The sequence below is a fragment of the Perca flavescens genome, chromosome 16 (assembly GCF_004354835.1).
Source record: "Perca flavescens isolate YP-PL-M2 chromosome 16, PFLA_1.0, whole genome shotgun sequence".
Taxonomy (NCBI): Eukaryota; Metazoa; Chordata; class Actinopteri; order Perciformes; family Percidae; genus Perca; species Perca flavescens.
The window spans coordinates 2,102,918-2,123,302 of record NC_041346.1 but is presented as its reverse complement, the minus strand read 5'-3'; the positions used below and the strand labels follow the sequence as shown (position 1 = coordinate 2,123,302).

The 20,385-nt window shown below is 41.5% G+C and overlaps 1 protein-coding gene across 1 annotated transcript; it reads right to left on the bottom strand.

Moving 5' to 3' along the window:
* Positions 1–258: 258 nt before the first annotated feature.
* Positions 259–19,948, bottom strand: LOC114571259 (golgin subfamily A member 6-like protein 22). The gene is made up of 7 exons (XM_028602131.1): positions 19,840–19,948; positions 13,795–13,936; positions 8,962–9,388; positions 7,602–7,844; positions 7,174–7,421; positions 3,003–3,267; positions 259–2,951 (listed from the first exon to the last, which is right to left on the bottom strand). The coding sequence occupies exons 1-7, from the start codon at positions 19,946–19,948 to the stop codon at positions 1,119–1,121; spliced, it is 3,267 nt and encodes a 1,088-aa protein (XP_028457932.1). The 3' UTR covers positions 259–1,118.
* Positions 19,949–20,385: the final 437 nt, after the last annotated feature.

Genomic DNA, 20,385 nt, shown 5'->3' with positions numbered 1-20,385 from the left:
TTAGTGTATCGAGTCCTTAACATGCTCATAGTGCGTTCCATTTACCCAGGAACTCGGAAGCGGGAGCTGGGAATGACTTCACACCCGAGTTGAATGCGTTCTATTTACAAGTCAGATTTTTCATTGTTTTCATTAGCTCTAGCCAGGTTAGCCATTGTTAGCAATACCAGTCGATAACAACGCATTACGCAGATTTTTTTGTGCATAAAACAGCGTAACAACATGTCCACAGATAGAAGTTGGACAGCGCAGCGTGTACAACTGATTTAGTGAGACACAAATAAGACAGAAGTCTGTATATTACTACAGCTTTCACAACTGTTGATGCACGGGCAGCCATCTTGGATTTTGAGCTTGGTTTAACTCCGAGGTTGTCTGAGTTCTGAGCTCGGAAATCCGAGGTCAGGAGGCGTGTTTCTGATTTTGACCTTGAAAAATCCGACTTCCAAGTACAAATGGAACACACTATTACTCTTTGGTTAATGTTTTCTGTATTAGAAATTAGAAAGTTGTTGGCTAAATGTTTCAGTTTTTTCAGTTGTCGCATCAATCTCACAATCTATCCTCTTTGGGACATTTTCTTAATTTCAGCTTCACTTTGGACAGTATTATTTCCCACCTGTGATCATGTGAATTGTGAAAATGTGTTGATCCTTGGCAAACCTTGTGTTTCTTTGGTACAAACATTAGCTTTATAGCAATGGAGGATCGTTAGCTAACATTAGCATTTTGTGACAGGACAGGGGAATGCACTACAGTTGTAGAAGACACAGAATTGACAATAATATTATTTTCTTGTATGGGGACATCTCTGTGTGCTTTACTATTTTTCTTATTCTACCTTACCCTGATAGGTTATCATTTTACACTCATACAGTTCAGTTTTATTAAACAGTCTTTCTACAACTTTCTACTTATTCTTCCTTAACATCTAAACTCACGAAGCTGTGTTTTCAACGTGGGAATATGAGTACACAAAATATGGTGAATGATTCAGGCTTTTCTTTTCAGTATCACGCTAAGAAAGGAGAGTTCAATCTTAAATTTGCAAAAGAGCTTTCAGAAAATTTCAACTTTTCCCTTCTTCATTTTCCTCCTCCTCCTCCTCTTCTTCTACTTCAGTGTTTAAATCCTTTGCTGCGGTCTTGGTTTGTCTTCCAGCTAAGAGTCCATTCCCTCTTCGTCATCGCAGCGTGAATCAGTCCGATGGATCTCTGACTCCGGTTGGCGGTGGAGAAGCACACCACCTCGTCATCGTCCGGCTTCCTCCAACGGCAAATCCTCCACGACTCTTTCCAAGCCCGGCACTCCTCTACCAACTCCTCGTCCTCTTCCTCGTCCTCTTCTTCCTCTTCCTCTCCTCCTCTGTGAGCTACCGCCACCATCCACGACTTCTTCCAGGAGGAGAAGGACGTGTGTAGTTTATGGAACTGCAGATGGAGTGGGACATCGGGTTTGCGTTTGATTTGTTTCTTTTCTTTGTCTACGTTGATTTCCTCTTCTTTCTCGTCTACTTTGTCCCGGTTGTCATCCTCCTCCGCTTCGGCCGTCTTCTCTTCTACTTCAGCATCGTATTCGTTAGTCTCCTCTTCGTCTACTACATCCTCTTCTTCGTCTACTTCTACATCCTCTCCCTTATCTACTTCTTCATCTTCTCCCTCATCTACTTCTTCATCCTCTTCCTCATTCACTACTTCTTCTTTGTCCTCTTTGTCCTCTTGATCATCTTTGTCCCTCTGACTCACTTCCTCCTCCTCCTCCTCCTCATCCTCCTCTACCTCTTTCTCCCGGCCTTTGTCTGCTTCATCCTTCGTGTCCTCTCCTTCCTCCTTGTCTACTTCTTTCTCCCAACCTTTGTCTGCTTCGTCCTCCGTGTCCTCTCCTTCTTCCTCCTCTTCGTCTACCTCTTCATCCTCCTCCCCTGTAGCTACACTATCTTCATCTACATCTTCATTTTCCCCCTCCCTGTCTACTCTCTCCTTCTTTTTGTCTACTTCTCCGCTCTCCTGCTTGTCACCTTTGTCTGATTCTTTCTCTACCCACTCTTTGTCTAACTCTTCCTTTTCGTCCTTGTCGTCTGCTTCTTCCTCCTCCTCTTCCTCTTCCTCCTCCTCCTCCACACTTTTATCTTCCTCTTTATTTGCTATTTTCTCCTCCTCATCTACTTCTTCACTCTCCTCCTCATCTGCATTCTCCTCTTCCTCTTCCTCTACTTCATCTATCTTGTCTTTTTCTTTTGCTTCTATGTCCTCGTCTTCATCTACTTCTTCCTCGTCCTCCTTGTCTACATCTTTGTCTCTTTCCTTCTTGTCTAATTCTTTTTCCTCCTCCTCCTGCTCCTCCTCCTCTACTTCTTCTTCATCTTCATCCCCCTCACCGTTTTGGTTTACGTTTTTGTCCTCCTTGTGTTTGTCCCTCTCCTCATGTTCTTCTTCTTCCTCGTCATCCTCATCTTCTTTTGCATCTTCCTCCTCATGCACGTCATGGTCATCACCCTTCTCCTTTACTCCCCTCCCCTTGGTTGCTTCTTTGTCCTCCTCCTCTTCATCATCTCCTTCTTTGCTTTCATCCTCCTCATCCAGATCTTTGTCTTCCTTTTCTTCGTCTTCTTTTACGGTTTCATCCTCCTGATCCAGATCTTTGTCTTCCTTTTCTTCGTCTTCTTTTACGGTTTCATCCTCCTGATCCAGATCTTGGTCTTCCTCTTCTTTGTCTCCTTCTTCACTTTCATTCTCTCTATCCAGATCTTTGTCCTCGTATTTCTTGTTTATCACATCATCCTCCTCGTTGTCGACTTCTTCATCATCCTCCTCCTCCTCATCTACGCCTTCATCCTCCTCCTCCTCCTTGTTCATTTCTTTTTCTTCCTTGTGTATTTCTTCGCTCCTGTCCTCGTCTTCCTCCTTCTCCACCTCCTCATCTACTCCCTCGTCCTCGTCCTCCTCCTCCTCCTCCTCCTCCTCCTCCTCCTCCTCCTCCTCCTCCTCCTCCTCCTCATCTACCTCTACATCCTTCTCGTTGTCTACTCCTTCATCCTCCTCCTCTGTGTCATCCATCATATCCTCCACTTCCCCATCCTCCTGCGTCTCGGCCACTTTGTCCTCCTTTTCTTCGATCCATCTTTTAGGAGTCCTCCAGGCCTCCGTCCACTCCGTGTTACCTGTCTCCTGGTCCAGCCCTGATGTGAGGACTAGGTTTGTGGCTTTACGTCTCCTCGTCAGCATGGCGCTGTGGCGCTGATGGGACTCCAGCGAAGCCATGCACCACCTGCAGATATAGTCGTAGTTTGGGTTAGATTTTTTTTGGGATTAAAGAGCCTCTATTAACCTCCTATTCTGCGTCATATTTGTACTCTTGGGGTCTATTAGAATGGGTGTACATGCTTTGATGTTCAAAAATGTTTCTAATACTGGCCATTGCCCACTCTGTTGTGATTGGTCTACTAAAAAACAATATTGAACGTGCAGTTGAAAAAGGAGCCTCATATGGAGTCTGTTCATTCGCATTCGGATATCGACTGGTTTTGACTGCCGAGGTGGTAGTGGCCGGAAACAACAAGAGTTGCTCAAAAACTTTCTTTTTAGTAAACTCTGGGTACACAAAGGATGTTGTCAATGCTTTCGTTAAGGTGTAGAGCTCCTGGTGATACTTCGAGCGTAGTTTCATGTTGTGTCGAGCCTTCTTAGTGTTTTAAAAATAGCTATTTTGAGGCTAGCATAAAAGTGCCCCTATCACTCCCATTCAAAAGGCCATTTAACCGAAAAACAAAAATACGGTAAATCTTAAAAGTGGCGCTTCGGTCCTAAATATGCTTTTAAACAAAAGTTTGACTCACGTACATTCACAAAAATACCCTAGGATGCATTTTGGCGAGAGTTACGCTTTAATGTAACTTCGGCAGGTAATCACTGTAGCATTGTCAATGTGCAGATAATGGTGCCTATGTTTATGTGAAAGTTTTAGAATCTCTGGTTAAGATATATATTTCTTTTTTAAATATCCCAATTAAAGCTGATTAATAATCTATATGTTCTTAATCTTATTGTCAAAAAATCTCATGTGTAAATCCAGACCAACAATGAAATATGTGTGTGTATATCAAAGTCTGATACATCCATAGACTGTAATAACCAATAGTGAATGTAACGTCCGTGACGTCACCCATTGGTGTGTGTGGTTCTAAAGCTTTGAGCGTCGCCATCTTGGTTTTTTGCAACCGGAAGTGATGATTTTTGACGAGGCGGTAGAGTGTTGTTAAAGGTTGCAATGGCGCTGCTCTAAGCTAAGTGCTAAAGAGGGAAAGTTGCCTATTTTCAACTTAAAGCAAGCTGTCCAGCTGAGACTTAACACATAACACACACAGACACATAACACACAAACACACACACAAATGCTTAAGGCTCATGAGAGGCATAAGTGAGCCTGCTACTTTGAGTCCACATGTGTGAACAAGACGTAACTCTCCATGGTTCATTTCAGGAACACACTGTAGCATACATTTTACGATTAAAAAATGCCTTTTATGTACAGTGGTGTGAAAAAGTGTTTGCCCCCTTCCTCATTTCCTGTTCCTTTGCATGTTTGTCACACTTAAGTGTTTCGGAACATCAAACCAATTTAAACAATAGTCAAGGACAACACAAGTAAACACAAAATGCAATTTGTAAATGAAGGTGTTTATCATTAAAGGAAAAAAAATCCAAACCATCATGGCCCTGTGTGAAAAAGTGATTGCCCCTAAACCTAATAACTGGTTGGGCCACCCTTAGCAGCAACAACTGCAACCAAGCGTTTGCGATAACGTGCAATGAGGCTTTTACAGCGTCCTGGAGGAATTTTGGCCCACTCATCTTTGCAGAATTGTCCTAATTCAGTTACATTAGAGGGTTTTCGAGCATGAACGGCCTTTTTAAGGTCATACCACAACATCTCAATAGGATTCAGGTCAGGACTTTGGCTGAAGCCACTCCAAAGTCTTCATTTTGTTTTTCTTCAGCCATTCGGTGGTGGACTTGCTGGTGTGTTTAGGATCATTGTCCTGCTGCAGAACCCAAGTTCGTTTCAGCTTGAGTACGAACAGATGGTCGGACATTCTCCTTCAGGATCTCTTGGTAGACAGCAGAATTCATAGTTCCTTTTATCACGGCAAGTCTTCCAGGTCCTGAAGCAGCAAAACAGCCCCAGACCATCACACTGCCACCACCATATTTTACAGTTGGTATAATGTTCTTTTTATGAAATGCAGTGTTCCTTCTACGCCAGATATACTTGGACACACACCTTCCAAAGAGTTCCACTTTTGTCTCATCGGTCCACAGAATGTTGTCCCAAAAGTCTTGGGGATCATCAAGATGTGTTCTGGAGAAATTGAGACGAGCTTTGATGTTCTTTTTGCTCAGCAGTGGTTTTCTCCTTGGAACTCTGCCATGCAGGCCATTTTTTGCCCAGTCTTTTCCTGATGGTGGAGGCATGAACGCTGACCTTAACTGAGGCAAGTGAGGCCTGCAGTTCTTTGGACGTTGTTGTGGGGTCTTTTGTGACCTCTTGGATGAGTCGTCGCTGCGCTCTTGGGGTAATTTTGGGCGGCCGGCCACTCCTGGGAAGGTTCACCACTGTTCCATGTCTTCGCCATTTGTGGATAATGGCTCTCACTGTGGTTCGCTGGATTCCCAAAGCTTTGGAAATGGCTTTATAACCCTTTCCAGACTGATAGATCTCAATTACTTTCTTTCTCAATTGTTCCTGAATTTCTTTGGGTCTCGGCATGATGTGTAGCTTTTAAGGATCTTCTGGTGGACCTTACTGTGTCAAGCAGCTCCTATTTAAGTGATGCCTTGATTGTGAACAGGTGTGGCAATAATCAGGCCTGGGTGTGGCTAGAGAAATTGAACTCAGGTGTGGACAACCACAGTTATAGTATGTTTTAACAAGGGGGGCAATCACTTTTTCACACAGGGCCATGATGGTTTGGATTTTTTTTCTCCTTTAATAATAAACACCTTCATTTACAAATTGCATTTTGTGTTTACTTGTGTTGTCCTTGACTTTTGTTTAAATTGGTTTGATGTTCCGAAACACTTAAGTGTGACACACATGCAAAGGAACAGGAAATGAGGAAGGGGGCAAACACTTTTTCACACCACTGTATAAGGCCCTTTTCAGACATCAAGGTCGGGGTGAAATTCATGTGGTCATTCCTTACGCGCCAACATATTCTCTAAACACATAGACATCACAGACAAACCAGTAAAAATATATAAAGAAAAGAATAACAATACTGCAGAAGTGACAATGACAGAAATTGTCAGTGACAATACAGAAAATGACAATACTTTAGAAATGACAATCCAAAATCTGACGTTGACAAAACATAAAAATGACTAATATTATCAGTTAGCTAAAAATTGAAAAAAAAAAGAGAAAAAAATAACTAGGAATGATTGTCCATAAATTGAGATCTACCATCCAGTTAAAGTGCCAGTTTGGAATTAAAGTGCTTGCGATGTGCTTGGTCATTATACAATCTGATCGCTGTAGGCACAAATGATTTATTGTACCTGGCTGTTCTAATTCTCTGTTGTAAAATTCTACCAGTTGACCTATTGCTTCTCATAAATTTATGATGGAGAGGGTGAGTGGGGTCATGGAATATGGCTTTATCCATCTGTTAAAGTGATGGATTATTGTCATTCTAACATTGGTAACGTTTATGTTAATGTGATGACGCACATTCCTGTCTCTCTCTCTTTACATGTTTCACCTTTTGTTGCGGCAGCATTTAAGTTAATGGGACTAGGCAGGGGCCGGTTACCGGTTTCAAGGTCTACCGCGGTTTGAAAAAGTCACGGTTTCAAAACCACTAAACATTCACTTTCTGTCTTCAAGGACATAAAGTGCAGATTAGAAATCTGTCTCCCTGCCAGTGTGCAGTGTGTTTAAAACATTAAATAATAAATAATACATTTTAAAGCTGTAACTGCAATACTGTAATACCATAAAACCATGATATTTCTGCTGATGGTTAAGCATACCGTCAGAAACTCATACCAGCCCATGCCTAATTGGGACACTGGTGCGTATTCAGACATGTTAAATAGCCATGGGATAAACATGAAGGGTTTCATGCCTGAAAGATGCTTAACATTAGGCGAAGGGCACTCTGCACCAACCCACCTGATCTGGTTCCTGTATGCCCAGCAGGAGTTCCAGTTCTTGTGACGTTCTTCTTCTTCCTCCAGGGGGGCAGCAGAGAGCAGCCAGGAGTCCCTCCAGCCGGGCAGGAACACTTCGTTCAGCCTCATCATCACTGTGGTTTCAGTGCTGGAGGAGCCTGCAGTTAGTGTCTCGTCCTCTGTGGTGTCTTTTGGTTCAAGTTCTGCCCCGGACAGTTTCCATGAATCCTCCCAGTCTGAGGGCTCCTCCTGTTTGACCATCACAACATACATTTTTAATAACAATAATACAAATGGTTGTCCTGGTTGCTCAGTGATGTAGCATGACGTGTTGGTATTTTCTGTCTCAATTTGCTCCTACGTGGCCAACGAAGTTGAAAGAGCAAAAGACAACAATAAAACAATAATTGTCTTTATGTTGATCCCCACCTGCTCCTCTAGTTGTTGTACTTTGTCAAACTTGTTGCTGACGTTTTGTTGGAAATCAGGCCAGATACAATCCCAGTACTTTTGCTGCTGCCGGAAGGCAAAGTTGATGAACTTCCACGTACCGGCCCAGACAGGAAGAGAAAAGACTTCTATCTCAGCTTGGCCAACCGGTTTCCGTTCAAACAAAATGTCCCATTGGAATGGTTTCTCCTCAGTCCACTCCAACTGGGCAGGGCTCTTCACCTGGACAATGGAACAATGGAGACAAAAGATGGTTAAACAGTTTTAACTGTGTTGCTTTGCACCTTTTAAACAGCTGTCTCTTCTTTTGTGATCTGAGAAGGCTATGGATGAATCAGCTGTAGACACATGCTATTTATGAAGTGAACAACAGGTGATTGACAGCTTTTTCTATCACTCAGACATTAACATGAACCCTTCCTACTCCTGACTGGACAAACGCATCGCCTGGTTTTTGTTTCAGAATACTAAACTGGGAAAAAAGAATGGACGTAGCAGCAGTAATGTCACCTATTGGTTTGTGGACTGCTGTTTTGAAGCCTTGAGTTTGGCAATTTGGCTGTCGCCATCTTGGTTTTTTGAAACCGAATGTGGCGAATTTTGATCAGAGTGTGGAGCTGGGGGGGAGGGAAAGTTGCCTATTTTCAACCCTTGTGGAGAAAGTCATCCAGTGGAGATTTCCAGGCAATGCCGCAATTCATCTGCATGCACAGCAGAACATAAAATCGGAAATCTTTCCCTTAAGTTACCAGCTAGCGCTAGCAGTAGCTGGATATTTTCATGTACACAGTGCCATGGTTAGCATTGCTACTGTAAGCCTAAGTCGTGATTGACAGGTCGGCCAGACGGAGACAAAGATACATCACGTAAATATCCGAGAATACGCTGAACAGCTGTAAGTTAAATGTTACTACGTTACAAGTTTTTGAAATTACATAATACACATACACAATTCAGTTCAGTAAAACACTTCTTGATTTAATTAGGTGTCAGCTTTATGTAGCTTAATGAGCTTAATGAGGATGATGAATGGGTGTATGATGTGGATGATGATTGCTTTACTTCCCTCCTGCCCTACCTGCTGGTAGTGTTCCCTGCACTCTTGTGGCCTAAAAGGTGTGCATCAAATACTTAAAAACTCAAAATAGTCCAATATATTTTGAGGTCTGAACCCGGTTATATTGAGGCAATACAACACTCAAACTTACCTGACACTAGCCAAAACACATCTTCCCCCCTGACTCTCACACGTTGTCTAAAATATAACTAAAAACTGACCAAAGGTCTGGGTTTTAGTGTCTTTTAATGTGATGCCATCAGTTTGTGTCTGTCTCAGTACCTGTTTCCAGGAGTTACTCCATTTTTCAGCAGGAGACTCCCAATCAGCCACTGATTCGTACCCCTGTGGTTTGTACCCCCTGTTGTTAGTCAGCTCTATGGTTGTGAATCCTTGGATTTTAGTTTTCGTCTCTTTGGCCTTCAGGTAAAGATACTTTGGAGGCTTCAGGCTCTTCCAGGAGTCTCTCCAGCACAGCCCAAACACATCCACTTCAACTTTACGTTTTTGCCTGCAAGGTTTGGGCGAAGCTGTTTTCCTGGGAGTAGGCGGAGCAGGGGCTGGCTCATATTTGGGTTTGGGAGGAGGGGGGACAACTTTAAATTTGATTTTTGGCTTGTTTTTTTCCTCATCTTCTGCACCGCTGGTAAGCTGATGGAAGTCTCCTTTGGACACTAGTGACCAGTGATAATTCCACTTTGAGAAACATCTGCAGATTCAAAAAACATTCAAATAAACATACGAAACCCATTAATATATTATCATAATGAGTGAACACTGAGAAATGTAGTGCCCCCTCCATTGGAACAAACCCATCATTAACAGTGTTAGTTCCACCTGTGTGTTATATAAATATAGAGTAGTGAATGAGCAAAAGAGAGAGTTATGTTCACAGCTAACATCCCGATTTTGAATGCAATGTGCTTCTGTAGCACGACCGCATTTGCCGTTTTTTCAAATCCTATGTGTATCTTTCTTTTATTTTGATCAGGACAATACATATTAATCAACATTTCTGTAAATGCACCAGTGTTAGCCAGTCGGCTAATTATAAAACTGTATTTTTTTGTAGTCCTAGTTGCATGCATGTCTTTATGGTGGGAAGAAACCGGAGCACCCGGAGGAAACCCACGCAAGCACAGGCAGAACATGCACACTCCACACAGAAAGGCCTGGGACGACCTGGGTTCAAACCCAGAACCTTCTTGCTAACCACTGAGCCACCGCGCTGCCAAATTTTTTATTCAAGTATGGCCCACATCTAAGAGCATTTACATAAAATAATGATGGACAACATTTTTCTGAATCTGAATAGTTGGTAGCTGGCTTGTGGTGTTAACTAGCCAGGTAGATTTACATGCTTTAGGGATTGTTCCCACCTGGAAATCATTCTTTCAGGTAGTGCTTCCCCTCTTTATATCTTAGTTGATAAGTTTGAGTTATCAGGTTGGATCCAGTTGCAGGTGATTCAGTTATTACTTGAATTTGTGTTTCACATCACATGGTAACCACTCTGGATCAACGGAAGTACATTTCCGGGATCATTCGGACATCCGGATGACGCTTGGGGAAACAGCAACAACCTTCGAGCTAGCGAGCTACACACTGACAATGTCAAGTTTTGAAGAAGATTTGGATGGTGCAACAAGGCAGACCTGCTTGGTTCTTTCGGGGAATGATTGTAAAGACTTACAAAAAATATGTTCAGGCATTTCCTCTCTAACTGGGACGTTTTGGGAGCGATTGGTGGGATTGCTGTGGACGAAGTACACACAGAGATACACTGGTATAAGGAAATGAGGTTTAACCATGTATCCACCGAATTTAAATAGCTCACGTTACTTTATTGTATGAACAATTCAATTTATTGGCATTTTCTTTTGTGGGGTGCAAATGTTCCACCAAAAGAAGTTCCTTCCAGAGACCATTTAGCAGAGCCATCGTCTCTGTGTCCGGTGCTTAGCGCCTCCAGAGTGATTGGTTTAAAGAAATGCAAACAAGTGTTTTTTTCCTATTCCAGAACGTATCTGTGGTGTAGCCAGACTGGAGATAACTAGGTCTGGCAATGTGAGACTACATGATAACCAGCTGCTGAAGTACAGCACAAACATAGTAAAGCAAGAACCTTACAGCCTGTTCATCTCCAGTTTTTAATGATTGCTGCCACAGCAACATTTTCAAAATCTCTACTGTATGGTAATGTAGTGGGGAAGGCTTCCCTCAGTACAGGTAAATGTGTTGTGGGCCTGAATGCAGCCTTCCCATGCCCAACTCCCTAATCAGGGCTAGGCTACATAAGGCACCTGTGCTCTTTTGTCCTGTCTCTGCTTCCTGATCTGTCCATGGCTGTCAAGGGGGTAAGTCTCTCTCCACAATGATGATCTCTCTGTAAGATTGGGAATGATTGAGATTTCTCTTGGCACAGCTACCAGAAGACTTCCAACTTTCAGACAGGTTGTTCACGTCACATTTACATTGTCTCTCTCAGTTGGAGGCTGCGCAGTAACGCTCAGCCATCACCGAAAAAGTGCTTCTAATATCCTTCACTGGTCTCCGTCTAGAGCAACGGGATCTGTTGGTCCATTTATTTAACTGTCTATGATGGCTGTAGGCTAGTGTTTGTTGCCCCCAGGTATGTGAAAGGCACATTTCTATGTCACATTTCATGTATTTCCAAGTGAAACAGTTGGTTGTTGATCACCTTTCTGTTTAGAGCGCTGCCAGCCTGCCCTGGGAAGGTGATTTAGATATTCCCATCTCAGTGGTGGTGAGTAAGTTAACAGTTTTTAATGTGATTTTAATATTTGGTTAAGTTGAACCTGGTTACTTGTACTTTCCCCTCCTATCCAGGTTCCTCTTGCCTTTTTAATTACTGCTGTTTTGCCCTTATGGTGTTTTGCCCATTTCTTAGTTTCGATGTTTGTCTTCGTTCTGTTTTGCCCTAATTATGTCTATTTGTTTTGGTCTAGTTTTGTTATTTCTTATTTTTGTCTTCAGCTTTTGTTTATTTAGTTTAGGTTTGATTTGCATTTATTGTAATGCCTCTTTATTGTGTTTTTTTGTGAGTTTTCTTTACTTATTTAACTAACTGGTTTACCGTATATTTGTTCCTGATTATTTTTGTATTTATTTTATTTCTCTCAGAGCGGGTTGTACCCGTAGCGAGGTTCCTTCACTGTTTTACATGTTAGTAAATGCACAGGGACACGATGTAGACTGCACCATTTTGCTGTGTTGCACCTGGGGTGAGTAGCGTTGGTACGGTGGCTGACGGGGGTAAACGCACGGCAACTTAAGAAAACACGTGCAAATAGACAAAACACAAGCAAATTCAGAAAACATCTTCATTCATTTGACAACACATGACCATTTAGCAAACACGCAGCAAATAGACACAACACAACCAAATACACAAATGCGCAGCAAATACACACAACACAACCAAATACACAAACGCACTGCAAATAAAAAACGATGCAAAATGAGAAGCACACAAACCCCGAAAACAAATGCAACAGAAAAACACTGAATCCAGTTTACACGACGGAAGGCAAGGTTATGTCAGAGTTTTTTTTTTTTAATAAGTGTTCTACTTTTCAGTAACATATAGGCTAACTAGTGTTAGCTAGCAAGCTCTTGTAGAAGTCAGTCTCTGACACGGTATCTATGGAAACCTGTTTTTCTTTAATAATACTGTAAAAGACTAGGACCAAACATAAAAATAAATATGCACCTTTTTATGGCGCCTCTTGATGGCGCTGCAATTTTCTCCCGTTTTCCAAAACAAACTTCTCTGTCTCTCTCTCCATGAGTGGCCTCTGCTTGGTTTGTTTATAGGTTATTTTGGGCTTAAATCTTATATTACACATGTATTTAAAGGTGCTCTAAGTGATGTTGGGTGACATCACTTCTTGTTGACGTTCTAAGTATTGTCAAACAAAACTGAGGCTAGCTGGTTGGTGCAGTTTGTTTTTTGTTGCCGTTTGTGGAGCCTGGGCTGTTTTTTTACAGTGTGTTCATGGGACAGGCAGCTAGCGGATAGTGAGGAGATGTTTTTTACAGTGTGTTCAGGGGACAGGCAACTAGCAGAAAGTGAGATGTTTTTTACAGTGTGTTCAGGGAACAGGCAGCTAGCAGATAGTGAGGAGATGTTTTTTAAAGTGTGTTCACGGGACAGGCAGCTAGCGGATAGTGAGGAGATGTTTTTTACAGTGTGTTCAGGGGACAGGCAACTAGCAGATAGTGAGATGTTTTTTACAGTGTGTTCAGGGGACAGACAGCTAGCAGATAGTGAGGAGATGTTTTTACAGTGTGTTCAGGGGACAGGCAGCTAGCAGATAGTGAGGAGATGTTTTTTACAGTGTGTTCAGGGAACAGGCAGCTAGCAGATAGTGAGGAGATGTTTTTTAAAGTGTGTTCACGGGACAGGCAGCTAGCAGATAGTGAGGAGATGTTTTTTACAGTGTGTTCAGGGGACAGGCAACTAGCAGATAGTGAGATGTTTTTTACAGTGTGTTCAGGGGACAGACAGCTAGCAGATAGTGAGGAGATGTTTTTTACAGTGTGTTCAGGGGACAGGCAGCTAGCAGATAGTGAGGAGATGTTTTTTACAGTGTGTTCAGGGGACAGGCAGCTAGCAGATAGTGAGGAGATGTTTGCTGTATGTGACAAAAAATGTTGTAGCCTAAAAAACGCATCACATCGCTTAGAGCACCTTTAACATTGCTATCAAGGCTGTTATTTTAACATTATTGTAATAAAGAATAATTTTAGCCACCCCACCGTTTTTGTTTATTAACCCTTTTCTTTTCTTACAGCAGTTCAAGCCCATGCCTATTTTGATTTATTAGAAATAAAAACATTTGAAATACTTTGAAATACGTCGTGCCTCATCAGTAATGGATCTGTGTGCTTTTCTCTCATCAATCAATGTTCACATAGTATTTGCTAGGGTACCATTCCCTCAGTGGCGTTGTTGGGTTTTTTCATTCAAATGTCTTATTGGTGACCCTCGCCACAGTAAGATTAATTTAGTAAGATGCTGAAGTTTTCTTCGCAGTTAAAACTGTCAGGCTTGTGATACAAAAGCAAACTAAAACCATCACACATTCTCACATTTTGTTGTTACTTTTCTTCTTCCATTCGGCCTCCTGTTTGTTCTGCTCCGAGATGCTCTGAGCTTTCTTCTCCCATTGGTCTCTCAGCGGCCCGTTGCTGAACGACCTCCGCTCCTCCTTTTTTGACAACATCCTGTTGCCTAGGAGACACAACCAACAAAAAGAACATCAGAAAACGGCATCAAACGTGTCACCCATGGCATCATGTTGCATTTCTACAGTGTTAACGTATTCTGTCTCTCTGTGGTTGTTGGTGGTGTGTTCAAGTGCTTGGGAAGAATCTCCAGACATCCGATACTTGATGGGTCAGTTGTAAATTTTACTGCAGTACAAGCTTTGACTCGTAGAAGCGTCAGTCAGACATCTTGAAGTAATTATCATAATGAGGACAACTAATACTGCAACTAAATATTAGCCTATTTCCATCGATCCATATGCCAAGTTTTTTGGATTCATTCATTTGTTACAAAAAAAATACCGGAATGTTCGAACTAAATCAATCAACATGGATAAATCATGTTGCAAAACATCTGTTTCATCCCTGACCATTGTTATTTGTTGGGTATCATTGAAATTTGTTTTGATGCCGGTAGCAATAGAGTGACATCATTTTTTTAACCAAAAAATTATAACATTACAACATATTACGGCACACATCTTTTAATCTATTTTTCAGCTCCTCTGCGTCTCTACAACGTGTAACGTTAGACAGCCAATCACAAACATAACAACATTTTGGTAGTGGCATGCTGCGTGCTGATTGGCTCACTGACGCTAATGAGATTTACTCTTTAGGTATTGAAATTGGGTGTTGAATGATGAGGCATTTTTTCGATACTCGATACTTTAGAGGCAATTCGGGCGGTGACTAATAAGTATTGAATTCGGTACCCAGCCCTATTTATTTGAGACAAACCGAAAAACCTAAATTGGTCCGTTTAACTTTGGATTTTATGTTTTTTTATTTAGATAACACAAGCAGAAGCTGTTTTTCATTTTTGGTATAAAAAAAATAAACACATTGCAGGCACAGATGCACAACAATGGAAAATTATTTGCAGTAACTCAATAAAAAAAATTGTTGGACCAATTAGTAAAAAGTAAAATCGGATAATTTCCCACGGCACACAGGACGATCTCTCACGGCACACTAGTATGCCGCGGCACAGTGGTTGAAAATCACTGCCTTAAGTACATAGTATATAGTCAAATGCAGAATTCATTAGCTCAGGTATTCTTACATACCGACAACACAAGACAGATAAATGTTAGTTAAATGTTTGTTTCAGTCCTTAGAGCAATGTCTTGTTGAAGACTCAGCGGTCAGACTGTGACACAACCCGACAGGCGTCACTCTATAATTAAACCCAGGTCAGCAACGTGCTTCAAGGAGCAACAACAACAAAACGTCTACTAATCCTACTAATACTACTACTGTAAAGGACCACAATGGAAACAGGCCTCCTGTTTTTATCCTCTGTGATTTCTAATGTATGTAATGACTGCAGTGCAGTGTTGTGTTTTTTTAATCATCAAGTAAAATCAATCATCAATCACTACTTTATTGTTAAACTTTTCAATCTAATCTACTTAAAATTTATTTCCACTCAATCATAAAACATCTGCATTTGTAATTGGAATAATTGTCCTTTGTCTCTGAGATCTATTACCACGACCCGTGTTTCAGGACATCTTTATTTACTCATCTTAAAGTGCTCATATTATGCTTTTTGGCTTTTTCCCTTTCCTTTATTGTATATATATATATATATATATATATATATTTTTTTTTTTTTTTTTTTTTTTTGCATGTTATAGGTTTACAAAGTGAAAAAGCCCAAAGTCCCCCCCAAAGGGACTTACCATCTCCAACTGAAAACACAGTTCACTAACTGCTCCAAACAGCTCTATTGTAGTCCAGCCTTTACTTCAGAGACAAACGTGGTCACTTTGGAACACACGTTATAATGCTCGCCTAGCTGCTAGCATGGCACGCCCTCATACTCTGCTTCTGACTGGCTAGTAGTCCTTACCTAGGTACTGTCAGGGCACCCCCTCATAGTCTGCTTCTGACTGGCTAGTAGTCCTTACCTAGCTACTATCAGGGCACCCCCTCATAGTCTGCTTCTGACTGGCTAGTAGTCCTTACCTAGCTACTATCAGGGCACCCCCTCATACTCTGCTTCTGACTGGCTAGTAGTCCTTACCTAGGTACTGTCAGGGCACGCCCTCATACTCTGCTTCTGACTGGCTAGTAGTCCTTACCTAGGTACTGTCAGGGCACGCCCTCATACTCTGCTTCTGACTGGCTAGTAGTCCTTACCTAGGTACTGAGGATGTGCGACTCCCAACAAAGATGGAACAGAAGTGAGAGGTCTCACTCTGTAGCTAAAACAGAGAGCTCAACACACAGGGTGAAAAGAGGAGCTGCAGCAATGTGCAGTACAACAAAAATATGGTGTTTTTTGAAAATGAAACCATTTAACCCTTGTGTTGACTTCGGGTCAAAATGACCCATTTTCAATTTTTGTTTTATATCAGAAAATATGGGACGTAGAAATAAGCGCTGAAAATATGTAGAAGAAAAATTTAACAATTTAAAACATTGGAAAAAGCAAAAACAATTTGTGAAAAAAAAGGCGTCAAAAACATAAAAATGTTTTTTTTCAAGGTTGATGGGAAGACAACACAAGGGTTAAACCTATTCTGATACAACCTCTAAATACAATTATGAACCTGAAAATGAGCATCATTATGAGCACTTTAAAACAAACTGTCTATGCCTTTTTAATTGTGCGTACTTGAGACATTTTCTGTTTGTGACGAAAACAAACTGCTTTAATTGTTCTTTATTCTTATGGAATTGATTTATTATTATCCAGGTTAGTACTGTATCTTTTTTGTAAAACAGCTGGGGGTGTGGGTGAGAGAAGGTGAGCAAGCTGTCTGTATCTGTGTATTTGTAGTGAATGTTTATTTAAGTAAGTAAGTAAGTAAAGTTTATTTATAGAGCGCATTTCACAGATAAAAATCACAATGCGCTTTACAAGATACAAACACATCAACCTGACCATACATATACAAACATACAATGTGACAATGGGGTAGACAGGGCAGGAAGACAGGGTATTAAGAAAATACAGCATGACATGAGGAGAGGGGAGGAGAAAAAGGCAACTCCCAGACTATGCCCCTGATAGGGGTACAGTCTGGGAACAGGAAAAAAAAACACAGTATGTAACACAGTTCTGTTTGTATGTGTTTTATAATTATGTGTTATAGGATCCCCTCAAAAACGAGATGCTACATCTCAAGGGGCTATCCTTCCAATAAATTCAAAATTTCATAAAACCTTTTTGGTATTTTTTTCATTCAAACCATTGCTGCCGTGGAAATGACATTGTGTATTTGGCCGTTTCTTATTCGATTTAAATCTCTTGATGTCAGGATGTCTTTGTACACACCAACAAAACACGTCCTGCTCTCAGATGCATGAACATGCAGAGATAATCAAACACTGACTGTGATCTAGAGATGGATGGATGAGACCGCCGCTCTGAAGCTTATTTTACCAGAACCATCTTTAAGAGTGAGAAGTGCTGTGTAGTGGACAGACTTTAAAGTAGTAAGAAACTTTTAAAGTGTTCAATTTGCAATGGAATTTGGTGTGGTTTCCCCCACCTGCCAGATCCGACTTTAACCCATGTACATGAGAATGAAAGCTCTAGTGCATAGTTTCTGTCGCCCCCATGAGGAATTCTAAGTAATGACAACGAAAACTGTCAGCGTGCACCCCCTCTTCCACACAGTTGCTAGTAGCCAAGGAGGACACAGAGGACTAAAAAAACATGAGGGACTCTTCAGAAGAGGTCATTATCTTCACTCGAGTTTCTGCGCGGGAAAGTCTGAAGTTCTGAACATAGTCCTACTGAGAAATCCAGAGAGAGTTGTGTGGAGCTGATAGTCTTAATTAGCTTTGTAGCAACTCATTTGGTAATGGCTTGAATGTGACTGAACTTCATTAATATCAAAAAGTTAGGCACTAAAGCTTAAAACTATTCAAAACAAAGAGGTGTTGTAGTGCCCAGGACGATCTCGAAAGGCTGCTATACCTTTTGCAAGCCACCAGATGTCACTGTTTGCTGTCTTTGAAGCCCCAAAGCTTTGTAAAGCGGGATTTATGCTTCTGCATAATCTATGGCGTGGCTACATACGTAGCGTCGCCGTGGCTTGGTAGCGTTGCATTCCCCCGACTCATTTCCTGGTTCTCCTTCTCCATAAACAACGTGAAATCAAGGAGAGAGTTAACTTTTAAAGCAGATGTCCCACTGTGGTCAGAAAGAACAGGGGAGACACTTTGTTTCTCTCGCTATGCCTCTAGAGTCACTACTCGCTCCTAAGATAATCGCGGTCACTCTCTCACTCGCTCTTCCACACACTCCCCGCAGACACACACACACACGTCGGTCCTGCTACGAGATTGGCGCGCACACACCAACGCACCCAAACTTCAGGCCACTTACTGTATGTAGGCTATGGCAAAAGTTCTGCGTGGGGCCTCCACAGAACCATAAATCAGAACCATAAATCACGCTTTAGGCTTCATTCACCCATCACTACTGTGATGGATTATCTGTCTAAAGTTCCGTTCTCTGTCAGCTTATTGATTTATAGAAATGAAGTGAAACGAATGGAAATCAATCTTTGGGATTTGGGAAATGATCTATAGCTAATGAGCTGAACTATATATATGAAAAAAACAAACATCTGGATGGTCCTTTAAGTACTATAACATTGACAAGCCATAGAATCAAATGTGTTATAGAGAACTCTGTGTTAAATAACTTTAATCCCAGTCTGTCTGGAAGATGGATTTAGCAGTGACTGTCTTGATAATGAGGTTGACTTATCCAAACAACCATGACTCAAAATTAGGAAATGAGCTCAGGCGTCAGGCCCCCTGCACATGATGATGTTGAAGTCCCTGATGAAAACTGCTGATCTGGTATATTATGTTAGCAGTGACTAATGTAGCATCGAGCCTCTACCCTGCTTTAAGGATGAGGGGTGGGCTACAGAGGTTTAGAAACTCCTCACACAGATTTCTTTCATTTTCAAACTTGTAGTCTATTTTTCAGACTTCACACAGCTCCCTCTGGGGACACAAAAGGCTTTATACCACTTTATCACCTATGCAGTTGTACACCACAAACACTTGTGGCTGCCTTTGCCACCCATATGACCCTCAGCCTCCACATAATAGCAGTGCCTTCCAGAGAATTTAACCTAGCCCTAGCTTAGCACAAAGATTGCTGGATTGACCTCCTTCAAAAAACATTTAAACCATATATATATATATATATATATATATATATATATATATATATATATATATATATATATGTATTTCAGCTTCGATAAATTCAGAGAAATCACTGTAAACCAGTTCACACTTACCTGATGTATTTCTGTCTCTCTCTCACAGTCTGCCTTTCTGTTTACATCCCCTCCTGTGACCAATAACAGTTTACATTAAGATGAACTACAGTCTGTGTCCACTGACTTTCTGCCTCTATCTCTACGCCTGTCTGTCTCTAATCTTTACAGTAGCACAAAAGTACCTGTCTGTCTCTTTGCCTGTCTATCTGACTATCTCTCTCTCTGTCTGCCTTTATCTGTCTTTCTTCAGTCTGTTTAAGCAGTTAACTTTTATTAGCTGACCCAGTGTCTGTCCTGTGGCTGTGTGGTGAGCAGACTTCCCTCCTTTCTATTTTTACATCATACGTTAAAAGATCCAGAGCTGCAGCGCTAAATTTAGTGTCGGGGTGAGGCAAACGGTGTGGCCAGCAGCCTGGAAATGCAGAGAAGTGACTTGATTTGGATGAAAACACTCAAGTGAAATCAATCTTTATTCAACAGGTGCCACGGCAACAACAACAACAACAACAACAACAACAACAACAACAAACAGGGCAGCTGAATCAGAAACCAGTGCTAACTAGAGTCATTCGGCATGCTAAAACACAGCAGTGACATACATTACTTTGGTAAAGATCCAAGTAGAAGCTCCACCTCCAGACAACACTCCCCCTGGCATCCAGCCAATCAATGTGAAGATTGTGTAGCACTTCTTGATCTAGGGTTGCAGGCATCTAGGGCTCCTGCAGTAAAGTTCCTTGTTCTCATAGACAGTTTTAGGTGACTGACAGCATTTTAGGGTTTGGGTGGACATGAAAACCTGGTTGAATCATCAGTACAAAAGATAAACAACGTGTGACAGCATACATTTATGGTTCTTAGACAAAGGTTTAAAAGGTACAAATGGACATAAAAACTCAAGAAGGAAAGTCAACGAGTCAGCGACTACCAAGGTACATTTCAGTAAGAAACATTTATTCGCAAAGTCAGGTACGATATATTTGGCCCTAGTCTGGGTCAATGGAAGTACGTTTCCAGGATAAAGCCTGACATCCAGTGTGATGCTAGGCTTTGCCCCTCACTTTCCGCTCTCTGTGTGTTACGGTTCTCAAAATCCCTTTGCTTTGGGAAACAACACCATATTTCAAGCTAACAAGCTACATGCTGAAAA

What these genes read in the sequence shown, in the direction of transcription:
- LOC114571259 (XM_028602131.1), bottom strand. Translation starts at nt 19,948, where the DNA reads ATGCCTGCAACCCTAGATCAAGAAGTGCTACACAATCTTCACATTGAT. An exon ending in CTACTTGGATCTTTACCAAA is followed by an intron (nt 13,937 to 19,839) that starts GTAATGTATGTC and finishes TGTGTCTCCTAG; the next exon opens with GCAACAGGATGTTGTCAAAA. An exon ending in AAGAAAAGTAACAACAAAAT is followed by an intron (nt 9,389 to 13,794) that starts GTGAGAATGTGT and finishes TTGAATCTGCAG; the next exon opens with ATGTTTCTCAAAGTGGAATT.